We start from the raw sequence: 27,089 nt of genomic DNA on the forward strand, positions 1-27,089 counted from the left end.
GTTGTAATTAAGCCAAAAGTAAATTGCTGGCACAGGGCATACAACGGGCAGGACAGAAGTGGTGGGATAGTAATAAAGTAGATCACAAGGGTGGAGAACATGTGTTAGCCATTGGCCACAGTTTCAAACACCTCAGCTCATTGTGGCTCCACGTTCACTTTCAGAAGTACCATTTACCCTAATCATATAACTATAACCTTCTGTAACTGGTCCTAAAAGTTTAAATTTGTAAGTAATTGCTAGCAATATTGACTTATACACCAAATTCAATATCTCTCATTTTTTGGCACAAGCTGTTCTGGGGGCAACCAAAATCTGTCCATTTAAATCAGACCACACAACAAATCTAAACACTTGCAGCTTTTTAGTACAGGTTCCAATGTTAATTGGGTGATCCACTGAATTTCTACCAATTTTCTCCCAAAGTTTGTGCGAAGATTTGTAGCTCGGGTGCTCGTTGTTGTGGTTCTGTTCGCCGAGCTGGAAGTTTTTGTTGCAAACGTTTCGTCCCCTGGCTAGGCGACATCATCAGTGCTTGGGAGCCTCCTGCGAAGCGCTTCTTTGATGTTTCCTCCGGTGTTTATAGTGGTCTGTCCCTGCCGCTTCCGGTTGTCAGTTTCAGCTGTCCGCTGTAGTGGTTGGTATATTGGGTCCAGGTCGATGTGTTTGTTGATGGAGTTTGTGGATGAATGCCATGCCTCTAGGAATTCCCTAGCTGTTCTCTGTCTGGCTTGCCCTACGATAGTAGTGTTGTCCCAGTCGAATTAAATGCCTAAAACTAGGGGGCATGCATTCAAGGTGAGAGGGGGAAAGCTCAAAGGAGATAGAATCATAAAATCCTTAACAGTGTGCAAACAGGCCATTTGGCCCAACAAGTCCAATCTGACCCTCCAAAGAGTAACCCACCCAGACCCTATTATTCTACATTTACCTCAGACTAATGCACCTAACTTACACATCCCTGAACACAATGGGCAATTTAGTACGGCTAATTGCCCTAACCTGCACATCTTTGGATTGTAGGAGGAAACCAGAGCACCCAGAGGAAAGTCACGCAGACACGGGGAGAATGTGCAAACTCCAGTCAGACAGTCACCCGAGGCTGGAATCAAACCCAGATCCTTGGTGCTGTGAGGCAGCAGTGCTAACCACTGAGCCAGAGAGTGGTAGGAGTCTGGAATGCACTGTTAGAGGTGGTGGTGGAGGCAGATAGGGCATTTAAGAAACTTTTACATCGGCACATGAATATGCAAGGAATGGAGGGATATGGACCAAGGGCAGGCAGAGGGAATTAGTTTAATTTGGCATTGTGTTCGGTGCAACATCATTGGCTGTACTGTTCTAGGTTCTATATTATATGGACGAGTTAGACCGAAGGGTCTGTTTCTATGCTGTATAACTCTATGACTCTAATATCCTTGAGCTCAGATTCAGCTTTCAGCCTTGAACTTATTAGTTTTTCTTTTATGTTTCTCCTCCATGCTCTCCCTGCATTGATATTAACTCTTCCTCCTTGCAGTCTCCGACACATTAATATCGTGTATGACACAATTTACTTGACCTCTTCAAATTCTAGCCTCCATATTACTTCCCCTCATATTGAGCTCTGCAGCCATTTCCCTCTCACTCAGACAGGTCCAGGGCTCCCTTGGTATGATGTAACTCAGTTGCCAGCATTTCCACATCCGGAGTCAGACGATTGTGGCTTTGAGTCCCCCTCCAATGAGCACATACGACATAATCCAGGCACGTATTAAAGTGGTGCATTGCAGGTGTTGTGCATGTCAGCGCTGTTATCTTTAGGATGAGATGCCCATCCCTCTCCTGGACCAACATCAACCACTACCTAAAGCAGGTGTTACTATCTCATTGTTGTTTTTGGGATCCTCCTGTGCATAGACTGACTGCCTTTCCCTCACTTGTGACTACACTTCTTGAATTGGTTGTTAAAGTGCCTTGGGATATCTTGAGGTCAAGAAGAGTGCACTACCAATGCAAGTCTTTTGTTTAAAATGTCAACAGGCCTGTAAATAAAACGTGATTCAAGCAGCAATACTTTGTCTTTGTAAGTCGCAACTTAGTCCCATGAGCTGACAGACAAAATTTATCACGGAGCATTGATTCCAGTAAATCTCCTTTGGAGATCTCATTTCACACAGGCTAAAGAGTGGAGCTTTTCTCAATCTAGTTAACAACTCCTGCAGTCAGCAGTGAACAGCTCTGCCTCTTGTCTCTGAGGTTATATAATCAGACCATGGAGTTATCAAAACCCATAGCCTCGGGCCAGCCTGATGAAGGAATTTGGCCGGAAACATTGACTTTACTGCTCCTGGATGTTATCTGACCTGCTGTGCTCTTCCAGCTTCACATCTATTAACTGAGATTTCATAAGGGATGACTTGACATGATTGAGGAGTGGTGCTGGTGAGTGGGTTTAGTTAAGGTGGTTTTTTTCCAGGGGTTGGTCAGCGTGAGAGGGGGCTGCTGTCCATATACTGTGAGCAGGGCAGTATTACAGGAGGACAGTGTAATACAACTGTAGATGTGTACTGCACATATAATCTTCAAAGTACTCTCCTGTTGTGATGGGCTTTGAATCTACAGAACCTAGGCCATTGCAGAAACAAACAGCCTGGGGCACTGGGAAATGCCCTTATTATGAGATGATCCCATTAAAACCAGGACGGTCTGATCTGTCTTTCCCTGCAGTCAACTGAGCCTCTTCTGTTGCAGTGGTACAGCTAAATTACTTCCAGCCAAATGCTACTGGCATCTTCATGTATGAGCTAACAGGATTCTTGACCACCGGACGGTGCTTTGGTTGCCACATCTTCCTTTTGGGTAGGGACCTATAGGGACTGTTTGGTCAACTGGTAGAGAGAAACCACCTGGTGGTCTAAAAACATTATAGCTTTTCTGTTTATTGCATTATAGTAACCAGGTACCAGTGAGTTAGTGGGATAGATATTGTTACAGAGGCTGGGGAGGGGGAGCGGGGGGGGTACCTAGATGGTAGGTCTTAAAACCTTCAAGATAAAGAGCTCTTCTGCCTTTCCCCATCTAAGTCCTTAGGACATCGGCATTTATACATGCCAGCATTAACCCTTTCAGAAGCATTACCAACATTCCCCTGCATGCATTGTTCCCTATCATTAACACTTGTACATTCATACGTGTACAGTAGTTACATTTCCTCCGACTCCATCTCCCCTCAGTGGCTAACTTCACAAATTCCGGGTGCTCCGGTTTCCTCCCACAGTCCAAAGATGTGCAGGTCAGGTGAATTGGCCATGCTAAATTGCCCGTAGTGTTAGGTAAGGGGTAAATGTAGGGGTATGGGTGGTTTGCGGGTTGGTGTGGACTTGTTGGGCCGAAGGGCCTGTTTCCACACTGTAAAGTAATCTAATCTAATGCAAGGTGGTGAAGGCAATAATGACAAAACTGCAGTACAAATGTTACTACCTCATTTACAGGCTCTTACCTAAATATGTTGTGGTTTTGTTCGCCGAGCTGGAAGTTTTTGTTGCAAATGTTTCGTCCCCTGTCTAGGCGACATCATCAGTGCTTGGGAGCCTCCTGCGAAGCGCTTCTTTGACGTTTCCTCCGGTGTTTCTCGTTGTCTGTCCCTGCCGCTTCCGGTTGTCAGTTTCAGCTGTCTGCTGTAGTGGTTGGTATATTGGGTCCAGGTCGATGTGTTTGTTGATGGAGTTTGTGGATGAATGCCATGCCTCTAGGAATTCCCTGGCTGTTCTCTGTCTGGCTTGCCCTATGATAGTAGTGTTGTCCCAGTCGAATTCATGTTGCTTGTTGTCTGCGTGTGTGTGAATTTGACTGGGACAACACTACTATCATAGGGCAAGCCAGACAGAGAACAGCCAGGGAATTCCTAGAGGCATGGCATTCATCCACAAACTCCATCAACAAACACATCGACCTGGACCCAATATACCAACCACTACAGCGGACAGCTGAAACTGACAACCGGAAGCGGCAGGGACAGACCACTATAAACACCGGAGGAAACATCAAAGAAGCGCTTCGCAGGAGGCTCCCAAGCACTGATGATGTCGCCTAGCCAGGGGACGAAACGTTTGCAACAAAAACTTCCAGCTCGGCGAACAGAACCACAACAATTTTCTCCCATCACCTCGAGAATAAATTATGCAGTTTTAGAAGGAGAGTGCTGTGCTCTTAAGCTGCAGTCAGTACTTATTTTGCTGCATTTTTTTTTGTTTGGTTTGCTTCTGAATTAGTAAGTTATAACATTTCAAGCATACTGGCATGAGAAATTGTGACTCACTAACTTGATTGAGTTTTTTGAGGACGTAACCAAAAAGATTAATGAGAGTTAAGCTGTAGACGTTGTCTACATTGACTTGGTAAAGCCTTAGACAATTAGTAAAGTTAGATCAAGTGGGTTGCTTGTCATGTTGCTACTAAGGATAGCTGGTCGTGTCGTTTCGTGAAAGCAAAGATGGCAAGCAACATGAATTCGACTGGGACAATATTACTATTATAGGACAAGCCAAACAGAGAACAGGGAATTCCTAGAGGCATGGCACTCATCCACAGATTCAATCAATAAGCACATCGACCTGGATCCAATATACCGACGACTGCAACGGACAGCTGGAACTGACAACCATTACAAATGCCGGAGGAAACATCACAGAAGCGCTTCACAGGAGGCTCCCAAACACTGAGGATGTCACTTAGACAGGGGACGAAACGTCTGCAACACAAATTCCCAGGTCGGCAAACAGAACCACAACAACGAGCACCCGAGCTACAAATCTTCTCACAAACTTTGAACTAAGGGGCATATTTTTAAGGTGAGAGGAGAAATATTTAAAAGGGAACTGAGGGGAAACCTTTTCAACAAAGAGTGGTTCATCAATAGAATGAACTGCCAGAGGAAGTGGTAAATGTAGGTACAGTTATAACATTTAAAAGACATTTCGATCTGTACATGAATTGGAAAGGTTTAGAATGATGTGGGTGAAATGCAGGAAAGTGGAACTAATTTAGTTTGGGAAATGTGGTCGGCATGAAAAATTTGGACTGAAGTATCTGCTTCTGTCCTGTAAGATTCTATGACTCTATGTACTTTTCCTTATACTGTACATGTGAAATCAAGTCTACGTGCAAACTGATGAGCAATCAATGCTCAAAGATAACCATCCCAGGGCTTAATTTAAACTGTAATAATGGGGGTGAGGTGAGGCCAGAGAAGGAAAGTACGGCAGCATGGGAAGGAGGGAAGTGAAATAGTGGTGTATCAGAAGATACTTGTGGATGAGGCGATGAGGTGACGAAACAATAATAGTTAGGATAAGGGAAGAGAATGGACAGCAGTGAAACACAAAGAAGGATGGGCGGCACGGTGGCTCAGTGGTTAGCAATGCTGCCTCACAGTGCGAGGGACCCAGGTTCGATTCCAGCCTCAGGCAACTTTCTGTGTGGAGTTTGCACATTCTCCCTGTGTCTGCGTTGGTTTCCTTTGAGTGTTCCGGTTTCCTCCTGCAGCACAAAGATGTGCAGGTTAGGTGAACTGGCAGTGCTAAATTGCCCATAGTATTCAGGGATGTGTAGGTTAGGTGCATTAGTCAGGGGTAAATATAGGGTAGGGGGAATGGGTCTGGGGGGGGTTACTCTTCAGAGGGTCAGTGTGGATTTGCTGGGCTAAAGGGCCTGTTTGTACACAGTAGGCATCCTATTCTATACCAAAGATAGAAAATTAAGTAGTATTAAAGGATGGAAGGAGTGCTAAAGGGGAAATAGAGTACAGTAACTTGCATTGGGAAAATTAATTAAATAAAGAAATTGCTGCCAAGAGCTTCGAGGACAAGTTGCGGCAATGACTTAGGAGATCAAAGCAGAATGGTTGTTAATCAGACAACAATGAAAAGAAACTGGGCCCAAAAACTTCAGCTGATATGATGCAACAGCACCTGAGGAAACTAAGGTATCAGTGTGGGAAGAGATACATATGCTGAGGTAGATCCAGGCAGTCAACTGGTAAGTTAGGCAAAAGGTTACAAATTAAATGGAGCAGATATTTATAGGCAGCAGACTGGAGAATGATAGGATTGCAGTTCACAATTAGATTAGGATGGGAAGCAACCTGCATCTAAAAATTGTGCCAGTCCATACAAATGGCATTTGTTTTGATAAGCAACTGGGAACGGATTGAGAACTGCAAGGCCTTCGATCAAGGTAACTAATACTCCTGGATTGTCAATGAGTCTTTCAAAGTGGTACTTGAAGTATTCTCAAGGGAACTTAGGAATGGGCAATAAATGCTGGCCTAGCCAGTAACACCCACAATCCATGAAATAAGAATGAGCTAATTCCACTATCTTATTCACTGAGAAACCCTATATGTAAAATTTCTCACTGCAACGGCCCTAATCCCAATATATCCAACTCTAATATCATTGCTATAAATAAGGAGAACACAAGACAGCAACTACTTCTTCACACTTAGGGTAACAAAAGAATGGTACCACTGGTAGTGAAACAGGATTTATTTCAGGAGATTTAATCCAATCTTTATGAATAGACAATCATAGGTAATGCAAAAATCTTGGTCTAGCAATAGTTGTGATGATACAACAGGAGTTAAATATACCGATCAAATAGTTACAGTTCATGCTTCATGCCACAATATTAGTTAGAATTAATGCCCAATGTGTGACAAAGTCTGCAGATCATGCATTGGATTTGTCCACTATCTCTTGTTGAAGAAACATATCTCAATCTAAAGGGACTGATTAAGAAGAGGAAGGTTATAGATACTCATTTTGTGTATATTAATTTACACACTACAAAAAAGCCTGATTGAGAAAAGACTATAGTTCGACCATGCTGGCCTGAAACAAATGCTTCAGAGAAAATAACGTTCTAAAATTTAAGTGCTTGAATGCAATTCATTAACTGTCGGATTGCATTACAAAAAGAAATGCACATATGAAGAAATTGTTAGGGATGCTAAAAGAAGGGAGTGTTACAATGTAATCCTTTATACAGAAAGGAGCTTTATGATCTAATTTGTTTTGAAATGTTGTTTGTACATACAAGCTCATTTTTAATTAAAGAAGAGAACCTATTCATTCTCTATGAATTGTGTCTATATGTATGCAAGTAGTATACATTAACTGGGCATCCCTTTAGCTCTTTTAAATGGACACTTACTAAAAATTAGTGTGTCAGGGAAATGTGCTTGTAATGTGTAGCTTTGTAAGTAATAATTTAAGTGCAGAAAGATTAGCTCCAGTTCTATCCTTTACTATCTGAGTTCCTGGAATAAATTAGGGAACTGTTAGGCACATATATTGGGTGGGCAAGTTATAGGCTGGAATTGCAGAAAATGACAGAAGAACTTAAAAATTAGTTTGAGAATGTGAGGAGTTGGGAGTTAGTGGGGCAGGGGTCTGTTCAGGAGCCAGTGTGGATCAACAGAGACACGGAAGTGAGTGAGTGGAAACATGGGACTTGGTGCAGGATAGGATATGAGCAGATGCGTACAGACACAGTATAGTTATGGCTACAATCTGTCAACCTCTCGCCATACCACTCAATCTGAATATTCCAATAGGCCTTGCCTATGTCAGTATGGGATTTGAGGAAGAAATGTAATTTAACAAGAGACCATAAGAACATAAGATATACGAGCAGAATTAAGCCTTTTGGCCTACTGAGTCTGCTCTGCCATTCAATCACAGCTGATATTTTTATCAACTCCATTCTCCTGCCTTCTCCCCACAACTTGGTTAGCACTGCTGCCTCACAGCGCCAGAGATCCGGGTTCAATTCCCGCCTCAGGCGACTGACTGTGTGGAGTTTGCAAGTTCTCCCCGTGTCTGCGTGGGTTTCCTCCGGGTGCTCCGGTTTCCTCCCACCATCCAAAGATGTGCAGGGTTAGGTGAATTGGCCATACTAAATTGCCTGTAGTGTTAGGTAAGGGGTAAATGTAGGGGTATGGGTGGGTTTCGCTTCGGCGGGTCGGTGTGGACTTGTTGGGCCGAAGGGCCTGTTTCCACACTGTAATCTAATCTAATCTAATCTAATCTAATCTAATCTAAACCTTTGATCCCCCTGCTAATCAGGAAGCTATCTAACCCTGCCTTAAATACACACAGTGACTTGGTCTCCACAGCCTTCTGTGACAATGAGCTTCACAGTTTCAACACTGCCTGGCTGAAGAAATTCCTCTTCATCTCAATTCTAAAGGATTACACCTTCTTTCTGAGGCTGTGCCCTGAAATCCTAGTCTCTCCTATGAGTACACTTCTACTCTGTGCAGGCCTGTCAGTATTCTGTACATTTCAATGAGATCCTCCCTTATCCTTTTAAACTTCACTGAGTACTGACCTAGAGTCCTCAACAGCTCTGCGCATAACAAGACACTCAACCCCAGGATCATTCTTATAAACCACCTCTTGACCCTCTGCAAGGCTAGCACAAGCTTCCTTATAGGGCCCAAAACTGCTCACAATATTCCAAATGTGGTCTGACCAGAGCCTTATACAGCCTCAGGAGTACATCCCTATTTGAGAATTAGAACACAGAACATAGAACATTACAGCGCAGTACAGGCCCTTCGGCCCTCAATGTTGTACCGACCTGTGGAACCAATGTGAAGCCTATCTATCCTACACTATTCCATTTCATCCTACGTTTATCCAAAGACGATTTAAATGCCCTTAAAGTTAGCAAGTCTACTACTGTTGCAGGCAGTACATTCCACACCCCTACTACTCTGCCATCTGTCCTATATCTATCACCCCTCAATTTAAAGTTATGTCCCCTTGTGCTAGCCATCACCTTCCAAAGAAAAAGGCTCTCACTGTCCACCCGATCTAACCCTCGAATTATCTTATATGTCTCAATTAAGTCACCTCTCAACCTCTTCTCTCTAACGAAAGCAGCCTTAAATCTCTCAGCCTTTTCTCATAAGACTTTCCCTCCATAAAATTTCTTTTGCACCCTTTCCAAAGCTTCCATATCCTTCTTATAATGCAGTGACAAGAACTGTACCCAATACTCCAAGTTTTGTACTGCAACAGAGTTTTGTACAGCTGCAGCATGACCTCGTGGCACCGAAACTCAATCCCTCTATCAATAAAAGCTAACACACCGTATGCCTTCTGAATAAACCTATCAACCTGAGTGGCAACTTTCAGGGATCTATGTACATGGACACAGAGATCTCGCTGCTCATCTACACTATTAAGAATCTTACCATTACCCCAGTACTCTGCACTGCTGTTGCTCTTTCTAAAGTAAATAATTTCACACTTTTCCTCATTAAACTCCATTTGCCACCACTCAGCCCAGCTGTGCAGCTTATCTATGTCCCTCTGTAATCTGCAACATCTTTCAGCGCTAGCCCAGCTTCACCAATTTTACTGTCATTAACAAATTTACTATATCATCCTTCTATACCCTCATCTAGATTATTTATAAAAATGACAAACAACAGTCGCCCCAAAACAGATCGTTACAGTACACCACTAGTAACTGAACTCCAGGATGCACATTTCCCATCAACCATCACCCTATGTCTTCTTTCAGCGAGCCAATTTCTGATCCAAAGTGCTAAATCTCAATCCCATGCCTCCATATTTTCTGCAATAGCCTACCTTGGGGCACCTTATCAAACACCTTACTGAATTAATTAACTGGGCGAAGGAACTGAGGCCATTGTTGCTAGATTTTCAGATAACACAAAATGATTGCTAACATTGCATTTACCTTCCTGACTGCCAACTGAATCTGTATGTTAATCTTAAGAAAATCCTGAACCAGGACTCATTTTTGTGCTTCAGAATTCTGAAAGTTTTCCCCATTTATAAATTCGACAAAAGTGCGTAACTTCACACTATGTCACATTGTATTCCATCAGCCACTTCTTTGTCCACTGTTGGAGCCTGTCCAAATCCTTTTGCAGCTTCCCTGTCTCCTCAACACCATCTGACCCTCCACCTATCTTTAAGATATTTGCAAATCTAGCAACAATGGCCTCAGTTCCTTCATCCAGTTCGTTAATATGAAATGTGAATAGTTCAGTCCAAACAAGGGACCCCGTGGAACTCCACCAGTCACCAGTTTGAACCAGGTATGTTTGCAACTCTGATAATTGGTAACTAATCAGTTTCAACCCTTAAGTTACTTTTTCAGATTCTTATAACTCAAATTCACCATCTCCATAAATATTTCCTTCAGAATTGCTTCTTTATGAAGAAGCCTGTGACAATTATCAATTTGTTCTTGTTCTGCAAAGCTGATCTCACAAAAAGAATGCCTGTTTCTGTCAATGTTATCACAATATTCAATTTGCTTCTGTTATTCTTTGGTGGGTTTTGGATCAAGATTCAAATCTGTCAAGATTTAAATCTCTCCAAGCCTATTCACTTCGAGATAGGTAGCATGCAGAACTAATTTTTTTTCCCTCATTATACTGAATTTTTAAAAATGCCTTGAAATAAAAACTGGAACTACTTGGCCTTCTGGCAATGCATAAATAATGCTGTGAATACTGCTAGCAGATTGAACAGTGTTACGAAGACCAATTTTGCAACGTCAATATTTTGCACTATTCCTTACAAGTCATCACAAATAATGTTTACCATTATTGTCATTCTTCAGTACACCACTATATCAGCAAATCACAGAAATCTTGTTTTCAAAGGAATGTTTTGTCCATTTATTTTAATCAAAAAACAACTCTATCACTTGATGTTTCAGATCTAGCTATCGTTTGGAGAAATGAAAGGTTATCAAGTGATGGTTCTGTACAAATAATGGACGTGCAATTCCACACTGATTCAGGTAAAAGTTTTCAATAGTTATTTGAAATGTTACTTTTAAAGTATTTTTTTATTAAATACACCTTATGCTTCATTCGGTATTTAGGGCAGGTATTCAGCATTTGACAGATATTTAACTTCTTGGCCATGTACACCCAAAGAAGGTAGCAAAGTGCTTTAGTGCCAATCGAAATGCTTTGAAGTGTGGTCACATGCAGTCAAACTCAGCAGCCAATTTGTGCAAAGCAAAATCTCAAAAAAAGTAATATGAAACCAGTTAATCTGATACAATGATTTAGCTTGTGAAATACATGTTGGCCAGGTTAAATGAAGGACTTTATTGCTGGAACAGCACAGCAGGTCAGGCAGCATCCAGGGAACAGGAGATTCGACGTTTTGGGCACAGGCCCTTCTTCAGGAATGACCTGAAGAAGGGCCTGTGCCCGAAACGTCGAATCTCCTGTTCCCTGGATGCTGCCTGACCTGCTGTGCTGTTCCAGCAATAAAGTTTCAACTTTGATCTCCAGCATCTGCAGACCTCACTTTCTCCTCCTAAATGAAGGACTCCCTACTCTTTTCCGCATACAGCCATAGAATCTCCTTCATACACCTGAGAATAGTTTAACAGCTTAGTGTAAAATGTTTCTATCACTACAATGCTCACCTTAATTCGGTGCCCCTGTGTTATAAATACTCATGACTTTTATACACAAAATACAATTACATGCCCCAATCTATGAATGACTAGCCTTGGTACACGTGACATGTTCTGACTGTTAAGTAAATATTTATATTTTGGCATTCAAAGCTAAATATATGCTCCCCAAAATAATTGCATTGCATTGAGGCTTAAATGCGTAATTAGCTCTCACTGAATGGCAAGTAGCCATCTGTAGCAAGTGTTGGTTGCTTGAGGAACTGTGGCTCAGAGATGATGAACTGGGGTCTGAACTTTGATCCTGCAACACATCAGGACGGGAGAGAATTACCAGGATGTTGTGTTTCAGGGAGCAGTCACAACCCTTAGATTCACTACCTCAAATTCAGTTAGTGGTCAGGGATAGGAGGGTGAGACTACAAGCAAGGCTGATACAGAGATCCAGAAGATAGTGCTGAAGGAACTTCAGCACTTGAGTTTGTCTAAGATGTTTGAGATTCTTGCTCCCTATGTGGATGAGAGCCGGGCCTGATGGGCGGATGAGAAAACTGACCATAGCACCACGGTACTGGAAGCCATTCAAGAGGGAAGAGAAAAGAGAAATGTAGCTGTGATAGGGGATAGTACAGTCAGGGGAATGAATACCATTCTCTGTTACCGGGATCGAGAGTCCCAAAGGCAGTGTTACCTGCCTGGTGCACAGGTTCAGGTTATCTATCTGGACTGCAGGGATACTAGGAGTGGGATGGGAATAATCTGGATGTCACGAATCATGTAGAAACCAAAGATTTGGTCAAAAAGAAAGAGGTTCTACTGAGAGAATATGATTAATTTAGGGATTAGTTAGGGATTAATTTACAAAACAGAAACAAAAAAGTAATAATTTCTGGATTACTACCTGAGTCATAAGCTACTTGGCACAGTGTCAACAAAATTAAAGAGGTAAACACAAGGGAGTTGATCCAATGGTATGGGTTTCATCTGAATCATGCTGGGACTACCGTGCTGACAAATTGCATAACTAGGGCTGTGGATAGACTTTAAGTAGGTGGATGGGGTCAGTTGGATGGAAATATATGGAAAAAGTTAAAGTGGAGGGCTCAGCAGAGGTTGTGAAAGTTTCCAGAGCAAGTAATAGGTCAGAGAGTATGGAAAATTTTAGGAATCTAACTTCAAACACAGAGGATAAGGGGATAACTATGAGAATGGGGACAGTCAGGGCGTAATGCTGGTCTTAGATGCATGCAGTCTACAAAACAAGATGAATGGAAATTGTGGTGCAGATTGAAATTAGTGGACGCAATGTTATGGTGTCACAGAGATCTGGCTGCAATGGGATCAGGGTTGGGAAATAAATGTCCAAGGATTTGCATCCTATCGAAAAGAAAGGCAGATGGGCTGGATTGCATTGTTAGTAAGAAATGAAATTAAATCGATAACAAGTGATGTAGAATTGGTGGGCATAGAATCTGTGTGAGTAGAGTTAAGGTATGCAAAGGGAAACTGTCTCTGATGAGCATCATGTACAGACCTCCTATCAGTAGTCAGAATGTGGGGGGAAAATAAAGTCGGACACAAAAAGGGTATGCAAGAAAGACAAGATTACAATAATCATGGGAAACTTCAATATGCAGGTGGACTGGGAAAATCAGGTTGGTTCTGAATTACAAAAAAAGGAATTTGTGGAATATATACCTGATAGTTATTTGGAGGAACTTGTGATAGAGTCCACTAAGGAACGGATAATTCTGGATTTGGTCATTTGTACTGAGGCTGGCTTGATGAGGGAGTATAGAATGAAGGAACCATTGGAGCAGTGTCCATAATGTGACAGAATTCACCCTGAGCAGGAGAAGCTGGGCTCAGATGCATTGCAGTTGAGTAAACTACAAAGACATGAGGGAGGAGGTGGAAAGAGTTGATTGGAAGGGGAGCCTGCCTAGCAGAGAAGACAGTAGAGCGGTAATGGTAAGCATTTCTGGAGGTAATGTGGGAGGCACAGCAGAAATTCATCCCAAGGAAGAAGAAGCATATTAACAGGAGAACAAGGCTGAGAGATGTTTGGAGGGGAATCACTGGAGTCAAGGATGGTTCCAGAGGACTGAAAAATGGCTCGTGTAATATCCCTTTTTAAGAAGAGAGGGAGGCAGAATGTAGGCTGCTTAGACTGAACTCAGTTGTTGGCAAGATTTTAGAGTCCATTGTTAATAATGAGTTTGCAGAATACTTGAAAGTGCATGGTAAGATAGTGCTGAGTCAGCATGCTTGATCTAGGGGAGGTCATGCCTTATAAATCTGTTAGAATTCTTTGACCAGGTAATGAGTTAGAGAAAGGTGAGCGCATGGATGTCATCTGTTTGGATTTCAGAAGGCCTTTGACAAGGTGCTGCCCTGGAAGCTGCAAAATAAGATAACATACTATGCTATTAGGAGCAAAGTACTGGCATAGATAGAGGATTGGCTGACTAGCACAAGACTAGCACTATTCAGTTAAGCTCATATTCATTCCTGTTCTTTTCCACTTCTTCGGGGTAATTACATGGTTATTATTTCATATTTTCTGCTCATTTCATAACTTTACTGAATATTTCACCTTTAACACAGATTGCATTATGTTGTATACCTCTCTTAGCACTGAGAATGCCAATGCATAGAATATATGCTAATTGGCAGATTTTCATGATCACGACCAAGAGTGACTTAGTTGCATCCCTACTATCTGAACTGTCTCCTTAGAGAAGATCACATTGGAGAAAAGGGTGACCCTTTGCAGAACACCTACATTCTGTCAGCAAAAATAACCCCAAGCTTCCACTTAACTGGCACTTCAACACATTGCCCTATTCTCAGGCTAACATTCCTGTCATAGTGTTCCAGCAAGCCTCAGCACAAGCTCTCAGGACAATGTCTCATTTTCTACTTGAGGACTGTACAGCCTCTAGGATTCAACATAGAGTTCAATAATTTTACAGCCTGATTCCGTCCTTCCAAATTTTGTACCCACTCCACACCTGTTATAGCATGGGTTGCGTTTAACACCTCTTTTCACATAATTTTAGGCCCATTATCACATCTTATGGAATATATTCACCCATTCTCTCATTTGTAGCTCTAACTACTTCTTATTCAACTTTGATTCTGTCCTGGCCTATTATCCCTTTCATATATCTCTGTCTTTCTCTTTCTCTGGGTGCTGCCTCTACCTATCCACTTGCCCCCTCATTCCCTGATCTGGTAACACAGGTTCAAATCCTACCAAAGAAGAAACTTGAATTCAACTTCCTCACCCTCTCCAACCTCACCCCTCCAAACGCGCAGCACTCTAATCCCTCCACACCAATCCCCTTTCCACCATCAAATCCGTTGACAAAGGTGGGGTAGTGGTAGTCTGAAGGACAGACCTTTATGTCACAGAGGCAGAAGACCAGCTCTCCGACACCACGTCTCACCTCCCCTTTGACCACAACCCTACCATGATCCATCAGGCCAAAATCACTCACGCTGTGTGTGACCTTGTTTCGTCCGATGATCTCCCCTCCACTGCCTCACCTCATAGCCCCCCAGCACTGCACTGCCCCCGGTTCTACCTGCTCCCCAAGATCCACAAGCTCAACTACTCCAGCTGACCCATTGTCTCCGCTTGCTCCCACCCCACCATACCTAATTCTTCCTATCTTCACTTCATCCTCTCCCCTTTAGTCCAGATACTTCCTACCCATGTCCGTGATACTAACCATGCCTTCCACCTCTTCAATAACCCTCAGTTTCCTGGCCCCCAGCACTTTATCTTAACAATGGAAATGCAGTCCTTATACATGTCCATACCATACAAGGATGGCCTTCAGGCTTCCAGCTTCTTCCTCTCCAAAAAACCTATGCAGTCCCTCTCCACCAATACCCTTTCCACCTCACTGAACTTTGCCTTCAACTCCCCATTTCCCCTAAATCCAGAGGGTGGCCATGGGCATTTGGATGGGCCTTAGCTATGCTCTTTGTCGGCTGTGTAGAACAGTCCCTCTTCAGTACCTACACAGGGACTGTGACCCAACTCTTCCGCCGTTACATCAATGACTGCATTGGTGCAGCATTCTGCACCCATGCTGAACTGCAGCAGTTCATCGACTTCACCCACAGCTTCCACACCGTCCTTAAATTCACTTGGTCCATCTCGGACACCGCCCTCCCCTTTCTTGTCCTTTTTGTTTCCATCTCCAATGACAGTCTACAGATGGATGTTTACCCACGGACTTCCATAACTACCTGGACTACACCTCCTCCAACCAAGTATCTGCAAGAACTCCATCCTGTTTTCCCAATTCCTCTGCCTCCATCACATCTGCTTAGACTAGCATTCCCAAATGTCCAACTATTTTGAACAACATGCTTTCCCCCCTCTGTCATCCAGACAGTTCTCCACTGCACCTCCTCCATTCCCCACTCAACTGCTCTAAACCTTCCCTGCTCCAAATGCAATAAAGACAGGGTCCCCCTTGTCCTCATCTAACATATCATCCTTAAACACTTAGGTGAATTGTTCATTACCACCAAAAACATCTTCCCCACCCACTCCTCTCTGCCTTCCACAAGGACTGTTCCCTTCACCAATCCTTGGTTGGCCCAACTCTCCCCACCAATCCCCCAAACCCCATGGTACCGTCCTTTACAACCGTAAAACATGCAAAACCTGCTGGCACGCCACCCCGTCACCTCCATCCAGAGTCCCATACAGTCCTTCCAGGTGAGACAGAGATTCACCTGCCTCTCCTCCAACATAGTTTAGTAGGTGCTCTCGATGTGGTCTTCTCTACATCGGTGAGACCAAATATAAACTCAGGGCACCTTTCACTGAGCATCTTAGCAGTGACCACAGGGGCCAACCTGACCTACCAGTCACCGCCCACTTTAATTCCCTCTCCCACTCCCTTTCTGACATGACCATCCTCGATCTCTCCATTGCCAGAGCGAATTAGACCACAAATTGGATGAACGTTATCTCCTCTTCCACCTGGGCAGCCTACAGCTCAGAGGACTCAACATTGAGTTCTCCAATTTCAAATAACCTCCCTTCCCATCCCCGACTACCGATCCAGCCCCCACCCTCCCTTCTATTCCTCTGACCGACCCTTTCTTCCAGCTACCAGCCGGATTCATTCTTTCCACCAACCAACCAGACTGGAAGATATAGAATGTAGAGGAAAAGATGGTCACGTCTTAAAAATTGTCCATATTACAAGAGGAGGAATTGTTGGATGTCTTGAAATGCATAAAAGTGGATAAATCCCCAGGACCTGATCAGGTGTACCCTAGAACTCTGTGGGCAGCTGAACAAAGAGACCTTGGAGTGCAGGTTCATACGTCCTTGAAAGTAGAGTCACAAGTAGATAGAATAGTGAAGAATCATGAAGATTTCCATAAATGATTTGGATGCGAGCATAAGAGGTACAGTTAGTAAGTTTGCAGATGACACCAAAATTGGAGGTCTAGTGGACAGTGAAGAGGGTTACCTCAGATTACAACAGGATTTGGACCAGATGGGCCAATGGGTTGAGTAGTGCAGATGGAGTTTAATTCAGATAAATGCGAGGTGCTGCATTTTGGGAAAGCAAATCTTAGCAGGACTTATACACTTAATGGTAAGGTCGTAGGGAGTGTTGCTGAACAAAGAGACCTTGGAGCGCAGGTTTATAGCTCCTTGAAAGTGGAGTCGCAGGTAGATGGGATAGTGAAGAAGGCATTTGGTATGCTTTCCTTTATTGGTCAGAGTATTGAGTACAGGAGTTGGGAGGTCATATTGCAGCTGTACAGGACATTGGTTAGGCCACTGTTGGAATATTGCGTGCAATTCTGGTCTCCTTCCTATCGGAAAGATGTTGTGAAACTTGAAAGGGTTCAGAAAAAATTTACAAGCATGTTGCCAGTGCTGGATGATTTGAGCTATAGGGAGAGGCTGAACAAGCTGGGGCTGTTTTCCCTGGAGCGTCGGAGGCTGAGGGGTGGCCTTATAGAGGTTTACAAAAATATGAGGGGCATGGATAGGGTAAATAGGCAAAGTCTTTTCCCTGGCTTTGGGGAGTCCAGAACTAGAGGACATAGGTTTAGGGTGAGAGGGGAAAGATATAAAAGAGACCTATGGGGCAACTTTTTCACGCAGAGGGTGGTACATGTGTGGAATGAGTTGCCAGGGGAAGTGGTGGAGGCTGGTACAATTACAAAACTTAAGAGGCATTTGGATGGGTATATGAATAGGAAGGGTTTGGAGGGATATGGGCCGGGTGCTGGCAGGTGAGAGTAGATTGGGTTGGGATATCTGATCGGCTTGGACGAGTTGGACCAAAGGGTCTGTTTCCATGCTGTACATCTCTATGACTCTAAGGCGTTTCGTATGCTTTCCTTTATTAGTCAGAGTATTGAGTACAGGAGTTGGGATGTCATGTTGCGGCTGTACAGGGGTGTTGGTTAGGCCACTTTTGGAATATTGTGTGCAATTCTGGTCTTCCTATCAGAAGAATGTTGTGAAACTTGAAAGGGTTCAGAAAAGATTTACAAGGATGTTGCCAGAGTTGCAGGATTTGAGCTATAGGGAGAGGTTGAATTGGCTGGGACTGTTTTCCCTGGAGCATCGGAGGCTAAGGGGTGACTTTATAGAGGTTTATAAAATCATGAGGGGCATGGATAGGATAAATAGACAAAGTCTCTTCCCTGGGGTGGGGGAGTCCAGAACTAGTGGACATAGGTTTAGGGTGAGAGGGTAAAGATATAAAAGAGACCTAAGGGGCACCTTTTCACGCAGATGGTGGTACGTGAATGGAATGAGCTACCAATGGAAGTGGTGGAGGCTAGTACAATTGCAACATTTAAAAGGCATCTGGATGGGTATATGAATGGGCAGGATTTGGTGGGATATGGGCTGGGTGCTGGCAAATGGGACTAGATTAGATTGTGTTATCTGGTCAGCATGGATGAGTTGGACCGAAGGGTCTGTTTCTGAGCTGTACATCTCCATGACTCTATCTCTATGATTCTTCATCAGAACCGACGTTAAATGTGGTGGAGGCAGCATTTAAGCTATACTCAGGGCAGTGGTGGTTGGAGTGCTGATAGGGAAAAGGTGTTGGTAGTTCATATTAAGTGATCGGAATATGGGAATGGCAGAACAACGGTGTGTCAGACCTTCTTCCCCAGCAATCCAACTGCTCCCCCCCCCCCCCACTATGCTATTGCAAAAATGCTGCACCTCCACACTTCATGTCAGCTCTAATGAAGAGTCATTTAGACTCAAAATGTTAGCTTGCTCTCTCTCCGTGGATGCTGCCTGACCTGCTGTGATCTCCAGCATTTGTTATTTTCAGTACAGATTCCAGCATTTGCAGTAATTTGCTTCTGCAATTATTTATGGACTGGCACTGAGACAGAGTCTTTGCTCGTTTGGTTCAGAAGGGTTTAAACAAAAAGGCGAGGAATGGAAACCTATACATGGAGGCAGAAGAGAAGGAAATGGGGGAAGAAACCAAAAACAGAATGAGAAATAAAAAAGTGATGGGCAGACAATTCAAACAGAGCCACGGTATTGCGAACAGGACTAAGAATATTAAAAAGATGTATTTAAAGCTTTATGTCTTAATGCACAGAATATTCCTAACAAAGTGGGCAAATTATTCACTTAAATAGATATGAAAGGGTGTGATGTTGGGATTATGGAGACGTACCTGCAAGGTGATTGGGGGTGAGAAATTAATATCCAGGAGTATTCAGTTTTTAGAAGGACAACCCAAAAGGAGGAGGTGATGGCACAGCATTGTTGGTGAAAGAGAAAATTGACACAAGAGTGAAGAATATTAACTCCATTGAAGTGGAAACCATTTGGGCAGAGCTTAGAAACACCAAGGGACATAAAATGCAGTGGTTCAAGAAGGCAGCTCACCACCACTTTCTTGAGCAACTAGGAATGGGCAATAAATGCTGGCCATCTAGCAATGCCCACATCCTGGAATTCCTGGAAGGTGTATGGAATTGTTTTCTAGATCAATACATTGCGGAACCAACTACAAAACAAGCCACACTGAACAGCATATTCTGTAACGAGAAAGGAATAATTGGCATTCGGGTTGTATGATATCCCTTGGTGAAGAGTGACCTTAATAAGATTAGTTTCTTCATTAAAATGGACAGTGTCATGGTTAATTCTGAAACTAAGGTTTTGAATCTAAATGAAGAAAACTATGATGGTGTGAGCTGGCTAAAATAAATTGGGGAATTATGGTGGATAAGTAATGGCAAACGTTTAAAGAGCACATGAAGGAACTACAACAATTGTTCACTTTTATCAAAAGTGAAATGTGAAAAGTGGTCCAAGCATAGCTAAACAGGGAATTAGGGATAATATTGTATCCAAGCAAGTGGCATACAAATTGGCCAGAAAAACCAACAGACCTGAGGATTGGGAGCAGTTTAGATTTCAGCAAAAGAACATTAAGGATTTATTAAGAGGAGGAAAATAAAGTATGAAAGTAAGCTTGCAGGAACATACAAACTGATTGTAAAAGCATCTATAGATATTGTGCAGAGAAAAGGATTAGTAAAGGCAAATATAGGCCCCTTGCATTCAGATATAGGGGAAGACAAAGTGGGGAACAAAGAGATGGCTGACCAGTTAAATACATATTTTGGGTTCTGTCTTCACAAAAAAGGCCATAAATAATGTCCCAAAAACGATGGGGGATGCAGAGTCTAGCGAGAGGGAGGAGCTGAAGAAAATCACTATTAAAGGAGAATGGGGGAAATTGATGGGAGTTCAAAACCAATAAATCCACAGAGTCTGATAATCTACATTCTAGAGTACTTAAGTAAGGAGCCCTAGAAATAATGAATGCATTGGTGGTCATCTTTCAAGATTCTATGGACTCAGGAACAGTTCCAATGAATTGGTGGATAGCTAATGTAACTCTACCACTGAGAAAAGGGGGGAGAGAGAAAACGGAATTATTGATCAGTTAGCCTCATATCAGTAGTGGGGAAAACATTAGAGTCAAGAATAAAAGAGTTAATTGAAGAGCACTTGGAAAATAGTGTCAGGATTAGACACAGTCAACATGGAATCAGGTGAGGAAAATCTTACTTGATAAATCTACTAGAGTTGTTTGAGGATATAACTACTAGAGTTGATAAGGGGGAGCCAGTGGATGTTGTTTACTTGGACTTCCAGAAAGCTATTGATAAGGTCCAACTTAAGAGACAAATATATAAACTTGAAATGTATGGGATTTGGAGTAGTATACATGGATAGAGAATTGATTAGCAATTGGGAAACAAAGAGTAAGAAAAGCAGATCATTTTCCAAGTGGCAGACAATGTCCAGTGAGGTATTGCAGTTGCAGGAATCAATTCTTGGACCCCAGTTATTCACAATATTTATAAATGTTTTAACTGAACAAATTAAATACAGTATCACCATGTTTGTATGTAACACAAAGCTGGGTGGGAGGGTATATTCTGAGGAGGCTATAGAGATGCTTCAGTATGATTTGGAAAATTTGAATGAGTGGGCAAATGCATGGCAGATGAAGTATAATGAAGTGGATAAATATGAGGTTATCCATTTTTATAGCAAAAAGCGATCAGCACATTAGACTGCACAGTGGATCAGTTAGCACTGCTGCCTCACAGCAGCAGGGACCCAGGTTTGATTGCAACTTCAGTCTATGTGAAGTTTGCACACTCTCAGCATGGTTTTCCTCTGAGTGCTCCAGTTTCCTCCCACATTCTAAAAATGTGCAGCTTAGGTGAATTGGCCATGTTAAATTGCTCAAGGTGTCCAGGGATGTGCAGGGTAGGTAGATTACCTAGGGGAAGTGCAGGATTAGGGTAGGGGGATGGCTGGGTCGGATGCCCTTAGAAGATTGGTGTGGACTCGATAGGCTAAATAGCCTGTTTCAACTATAGGGATATTATAGATTTGAAAGGGTGAGATGTATTGACATCTGGGAGATCTTCCTGAGAGTCCTTATAGACCAGTCCCTGAAAGTAAGCATACAGTTACAGCAGGCAGTGATGGTCCTTTATAGCAAGAGAACTTGAGTACAGAAGCAGGGACATCTTGCTACAAATATACAGGACCTTGATGAGACTATACCTAAATTATTGTGTCCAGTTTTAGTCTCCTTATCTCTAGAAGGATATTCTGGCTATGGTGGGTGCGCAGTGAAAGCTTACGAGACTGGGGTGGTAAGTCAGACATGAAAACAGATTAGATTGTTTAGAACTATATTCACTGGAGTTTAGAGAAATGAGAGAAGATCTTATAGGTGCCTATAAAATCGTAACTGGATTAAGTAGGGTAAACACAGGATGGATTTTTTTGTTTTATTCATTTTAGATTAGATTAGATTTCCTACAGTATGGAAACAGGCCCTTTGACCCAACCAGTCCACACCTACCCTCTGAAGACTAACTCACCCAGACGCATTTCCCTCTGACTAATGCACCTAACACTATGGGCAATTTAGCATGGCCAATTCACCTGACCTGCACAGCTTTGGACTGTGGGAGGAAACCGGAGCACCCGAAGGAAACCCACGCAGACACAAGGAGAATGTGCAAACTCCACACAGACAGTTGCCCGAGGCTGGAATTGAACCTGGGACCCTGGCACTGTGCCGCCCCAATTTCTGCGACTTGAGCTTCGCTGGCTGGCCAGCATTGATGGCCCATCCCAATTTGCCCCTGAGAAGGTGGTAATGAGCTGATTTCTTGAATCACTGCAGTCCACATGCTGTGGGTTGATCCAAAATGCCAAAATTGATTTGGAAGGAGCTGTCTAATGATATTTGGTGAATTTCTGCAGTAAACACTTCTGCTACTGAGCTTTGGTGGTGAAGAGATTGAATGTTTGTAAACGTGGTGCCAATCAAGTGGGTTGCTTTGTCCTGGATGGTGTCAAGCTTCTTGAGTGTTGTTGGAGCTGCACCCATCCAGGTAAGTGAAGAGTATTCCATCACACTCCTGACTTGTGCCTTGTAGATGGTGGATAGACTTTGGGGTGTCAGGAGGTGAGTTACTCGCTTCAGTATCCCGAGGCTCTGGGATATTCCCAATGACTGAGAGTCCAGAACCAGGGCTTACAGGATTGAGATGAGGAGAAATGTCTTCACCCAGAGAGCAGTGAACCCGTTGAATTCTCTGCCACAGAAAGCAATTAAGGCCAAAACATTGCATGGTTTCATTAAGAATAACATTCTTTGAAGCATAGAAACAGACAATACAGAAGAGGCCCTTCAAAGTATTGAGACTGTCCTGCCAAGACTACAGCAAATCTATATTTGTCCCACTTTCCAGCATTAGATCTATAGCCTTGAATGTTATGACATTTCAAGTACTTATCTAAGTACTTTTTAAATTTTATGAAATTACCCTGATCAACTGCCCTCCAAGATCCCATAGCCCTCTGGGTGAAAAGAACTTTCCTCAGATCCCCTCTAAACCTTTTTTTCCAAAAAACACGTCCTTTGTTGCTGATCCTTCGGCTAAGGGGAATAGCTACTTTCTGTCCATGCCTCTCAGAATCTTATATACCTATATCACATCCCCCTCGACCTTCTCTACTCCAAAAAAAACCCCGTGTTTATCCAGCCTCTTTTCGTAGTTGAGATGCTACATAACAGGCAACATCTTGATAAATCTCCTCTGCATGCCCTGCAGTGAAATCACATCCTTCCTATAGAGCAGTGACAAGAACTGCCAGTTCTTAGGATTAAAGGGATCAAAGGGTGTAAGGAGAAAGTGGGAACATTTGGATGAACAGTGATTATATTGAATGGCTCAAAGGGCTTATGCTTGCTGCATTTTTAAAATGTTTCTATGTATGGGCTGTCCCGCCAGAAGAAAGTATTTTTTTCCAATTATCCTACTAAATCCTTCAATTATCTCCAACACACCTGTCACATCACTTCATAATCTTCTATATTTATTAGAAGACAGTACTGCAACTTTAATTCACTTTTGAACCTTGGTGACATTCTAATGTATCTACATACCTCATAAGTATCATTTCCCTTCACAGGATGTGTTGCCCAGAATTGAATGTAGTAGTTCAGATGGGGTCCAGCTGGACCTCAGTACAGCTGTAAGATAACATTCATTGGATGTAGGTTTGCTCGCTGAGCTAGAAAGTTCGTTTTTAGACGTTTCGTCACTATACTAGGTAACATCTTCAGTAAGCCTCCAGATGAAGTACTGGTGGTATAACCTGATTTCTGTTTATGTGTTTGGGTTTCCTTGGGTCAATGATGTCATTTCCTGTGGCGATGTCCACAGGAGATGACATAATCAATCCAAGAAAACCCAAACACATAAATAGAAAGCGGACTATACAACCAGTGCTTCATTCGGAGACTCACTGAAGATGTTACCTAGTATGGCGATGAAAATTCTGAAAACGAACCTTGCAGCTCAGCGAGCAAATTACATCCAGTTTGTAAACTGGAGTATCTAATTGAACTTTGAAATTGTCATCAACACAAACCATAAATAATTAGTGCCTTTTGGACCATACATCGGCTTTTATATATTTATAATAATATTTTAGGATGTCCTAACCCAATGCATAGTGCAAAGGTCCAACACTAAGATCATAGGAGGGGGATTTCTAGAACCTGCAAGTGAAAGGATTTTTGGCATAGTGGCACATTTCTAGCTATGAATTTTTCAGGTAGAGAGAGAATAAAGTCATGCAGAAATGCCATCACAGAAGCCTGCATTCCCTTCCTTCTAGCAAGTTATCATTGCACAGATGTACCTTGTCAGTTACTTTTGTAAATTATCTAATGGGGACAGCATGTGAAGCTAGATAGTTTCCAGGGCAGTTTTCACACCAATATTTTATACCTTGTGTTCCAAGAATAATATCAATTGGCACTATAATGTCATAATTTTGATGACTTTATGTTTCAGATAATGTCGACCTCAACAAAGGCTTCACGGTGCAAGATGATGATTTACAAATAAAAAGACAAAGATCTTTTGATTCAGGTCAAAATTTTATTTTCTACAATGATTTGTGCAATGCTTCAACCAGTCAGTCAGTCACTTGATATGCCTATCCATTCTCTTTGCACATTATTTTAAATGTCCAAAAATGTAATGGAAGTTTCCTAGTTTCCTTCACATTGTCTACTTAATGTAAGGTCTCCAAAGAGGGGAACCATATATTGTATCATGAAAATTTAAGTCAAAAGCTTTGAAGATGACCTCTAAATTTCAGATGTTTAATTTTTCAGGAAAGTGTAGGAGCTTAAATTGGGTCACTTTGTCTTGAATCCTTTTTAGATGTTACATAGTCAGCAAAATACATTACAATTAAGCGTGTGCATTTGCTAAATGGTACCCAGGATGCAGTCTTGGTAATTGGGTTGCATGCGCATACCTTGAAAAATATACAGAGTACAAAGATCATGGTGTGATTTAGTGTGCAACATTGATTTGAAAATTCTGATACCCATTTTACAATCCATTTGCATAGCTAAATGAGATGTCAATTGTGAAAGACATACCCCAACTCCCATTGCACTACTCATACTGTGTTCTTTCAAAGGATCATGAAGTTGTTACAAGTTAGTTTCAGGAACATAAATGCATAAAAACAGGAGTAGGCCATTTAGCCTTTTGAATTTGCTCTACAACTAAAGTTTTTTTTCTTTGTTCATGTGATGTGGGTGAAAGTGACATCCATCCCTAATTCCGCTTGTCAGCAGGTAGAAGTAAGCCACATTTCTGTGAGTCTGGAGTCACATATAGGCCAGACCAGATGAATATAGCAGAATTCCTTCCTGGAGGGAAAGTAGTGAATTAAGGCTGGTTTTTAACTCAACTCCACTTTCCTGACCCCATATCCTTTAATTTCCTGAGTATTGAACAATCTATCAATCAATGTCTTAAATGTAAGAAATACGAACCAGGATAACATATACCATGCTGCACATTCAATCAAATCACAGTTGATTTTCTGCCTCAACACACTTTCCTGCAATGTCCCCACACAGTCAGTTCTGTATAGTATAGTTCCATTCTCGTGCAATCTCGCACTAAACAAAAATCACGCAATAGCCATGCCATTTAAACTAATGGGGCTGGAATCACATTATAGCCAATACAGGTAAGGAAAGGTCACATTCTACAAATAACTGTCTAAATTCTTCAATTGCATTAAAGCCAATTTGTGTTGAATAAACATGCATTATAGCAGAACCGACTGAATTCCTTATTGCTCTAAAAGACCAAACTCCCATCCAGCTCAATCTTAAAAATGCTCAATGATTTTAAAACTCCTGCTTTTTTGATACTGTACCCACACAGCTAATGCAATGCTAAATTTGAAGAACTTCCAATGCCCATGCTGCTGCCCACAACAACCACCACCATCACCACACCCAAGCACAATTTAAAAGGGGTTGTGGAACTGTTTGAGGTTAGTTGTTTGAGCAACCCACTGAGGTTCCAAAGATTCTCAATTCTTTTAAATGAAGAATACTTTTTCTCTTCTTGGCCCTCAGTGATCAAGCTCTTATCTTGAGATTATGGTATCATTTCAAAATTCCATAACTGGAGCTCCAAACTTTAAGTGTCTACATATTAACTGCCTTCAGAATCTTGTGTGTTTCCATGAGATCACCTCTCAATTCTTCTAAACTTCACTTAGGCTCTTATTACAGGAACCAATTTTGTGAACTTTCGCTGTTCAGGTATAACCTTATAATGCAAATATTTCCTTCCTTAAATATGGAGACCAAAATTGTGCACAGTACTTCAAGTTTGGTCTCATAAACGCCCTACACAATTGTAACAAAACTTCCTTATTATTGCACTCCAGGCTCTTTGTAAGTACTTCAGACCTTTCACAATAAAGGCTGACATGACGTGTGCCTTCCTAATTGCTTGCCATACCTGTATAAACCAACTTCTGTATACCTTATATGTCCAAGTCTCTTTGAACACCAACAAATCTTTTTTTCTGTTCTTTGGATCTTAAATATTCTCACATTATATTCCATGTCATTTTTATTTTACTTTCTTAACTTGACTACATCTCTTTGAAGTCGCTTTGTACAGTCCTCATGGTTTACTTTCTCATCTAACTTTCATTATTATAAGCAAAATTAGATACATTGTTTGTTTCAATCAGTAACATGAATACAAATAACTGAGGCCCCAACATTTTGATTTTTGTGACACTATTATTTATGACTTGAAAATGCCTCAGTCATCCCAATTTTATGCTTTCTGTTTGTTACCAATTCAGAATCTATTCTATGATGTTGCCCTCAACTGCATGCACTTTTACCTCATGCCTTTATCTTTTGTGTAACATTTTATTGAATGTTTCCTTTTTAAAATCCAAATTAACTACATCTGCTTTGTGGCCATTATCCACCCTACTAATTACATCCTCAAGAAACCCAAATATATTTATAAAATACAACCATCCTGTCATCAGACTGTAAATTCCCAATTGCTGGGACCATTTCTGCGGCTCAGTGTTTTGGAATGTAGGCCATCAGATCCTGTGGTTTGTCACCTTTCAATTCCCTAAATTTCTCTGGTATATTTTCCTAGCTGATATTAAGTGCCTT

The 27,089-nt window shown here is 42.1% G+C and overlaps 1 protein-coding gene across 1 annotated transcript in view; it reads left to right on the plus strand.

Annotated features, from left to right (window-relative positions):
- Nucleotides 1-27,089, plus strand: part of LOC122562603 — a 242,224-nt gene that overhangs the window by 100,844 nt on the left and 114,291 nt on the right. The window contains exons 15-16 of the mRNA XM_043715583.1: nucleotides 10,750-10,833; nucleotides 24,415-24,492. Of these exons, the coding sequence (XP_043571518.1) occupies nucleotides 10,750-10,833; nucleotides 24,415-24,492 (162 nt within the window). The remainder of the gene's footprint in view (nucleotides 1-10,749; nucleotides 10,834-24,414; nucleotides 24,493-27,089) is intronic.

This window comes from Chiloscyllium plagiosum, chromosome 25, assembly GCF_004010195.1.
Source record: "Chiloscyllium plagiosum isolate BGI_BamShark_2017 chromosome 25, ASM401019v2, whole genome shotgun sequence".
Lineage (NCBI taxonomy): Eukaryota > Metazoa > Chordata > Chondrichthyes > Orectolobiformes > Hemiscylliidae > Chiloscyllium > Chiloscyllium plagiosum.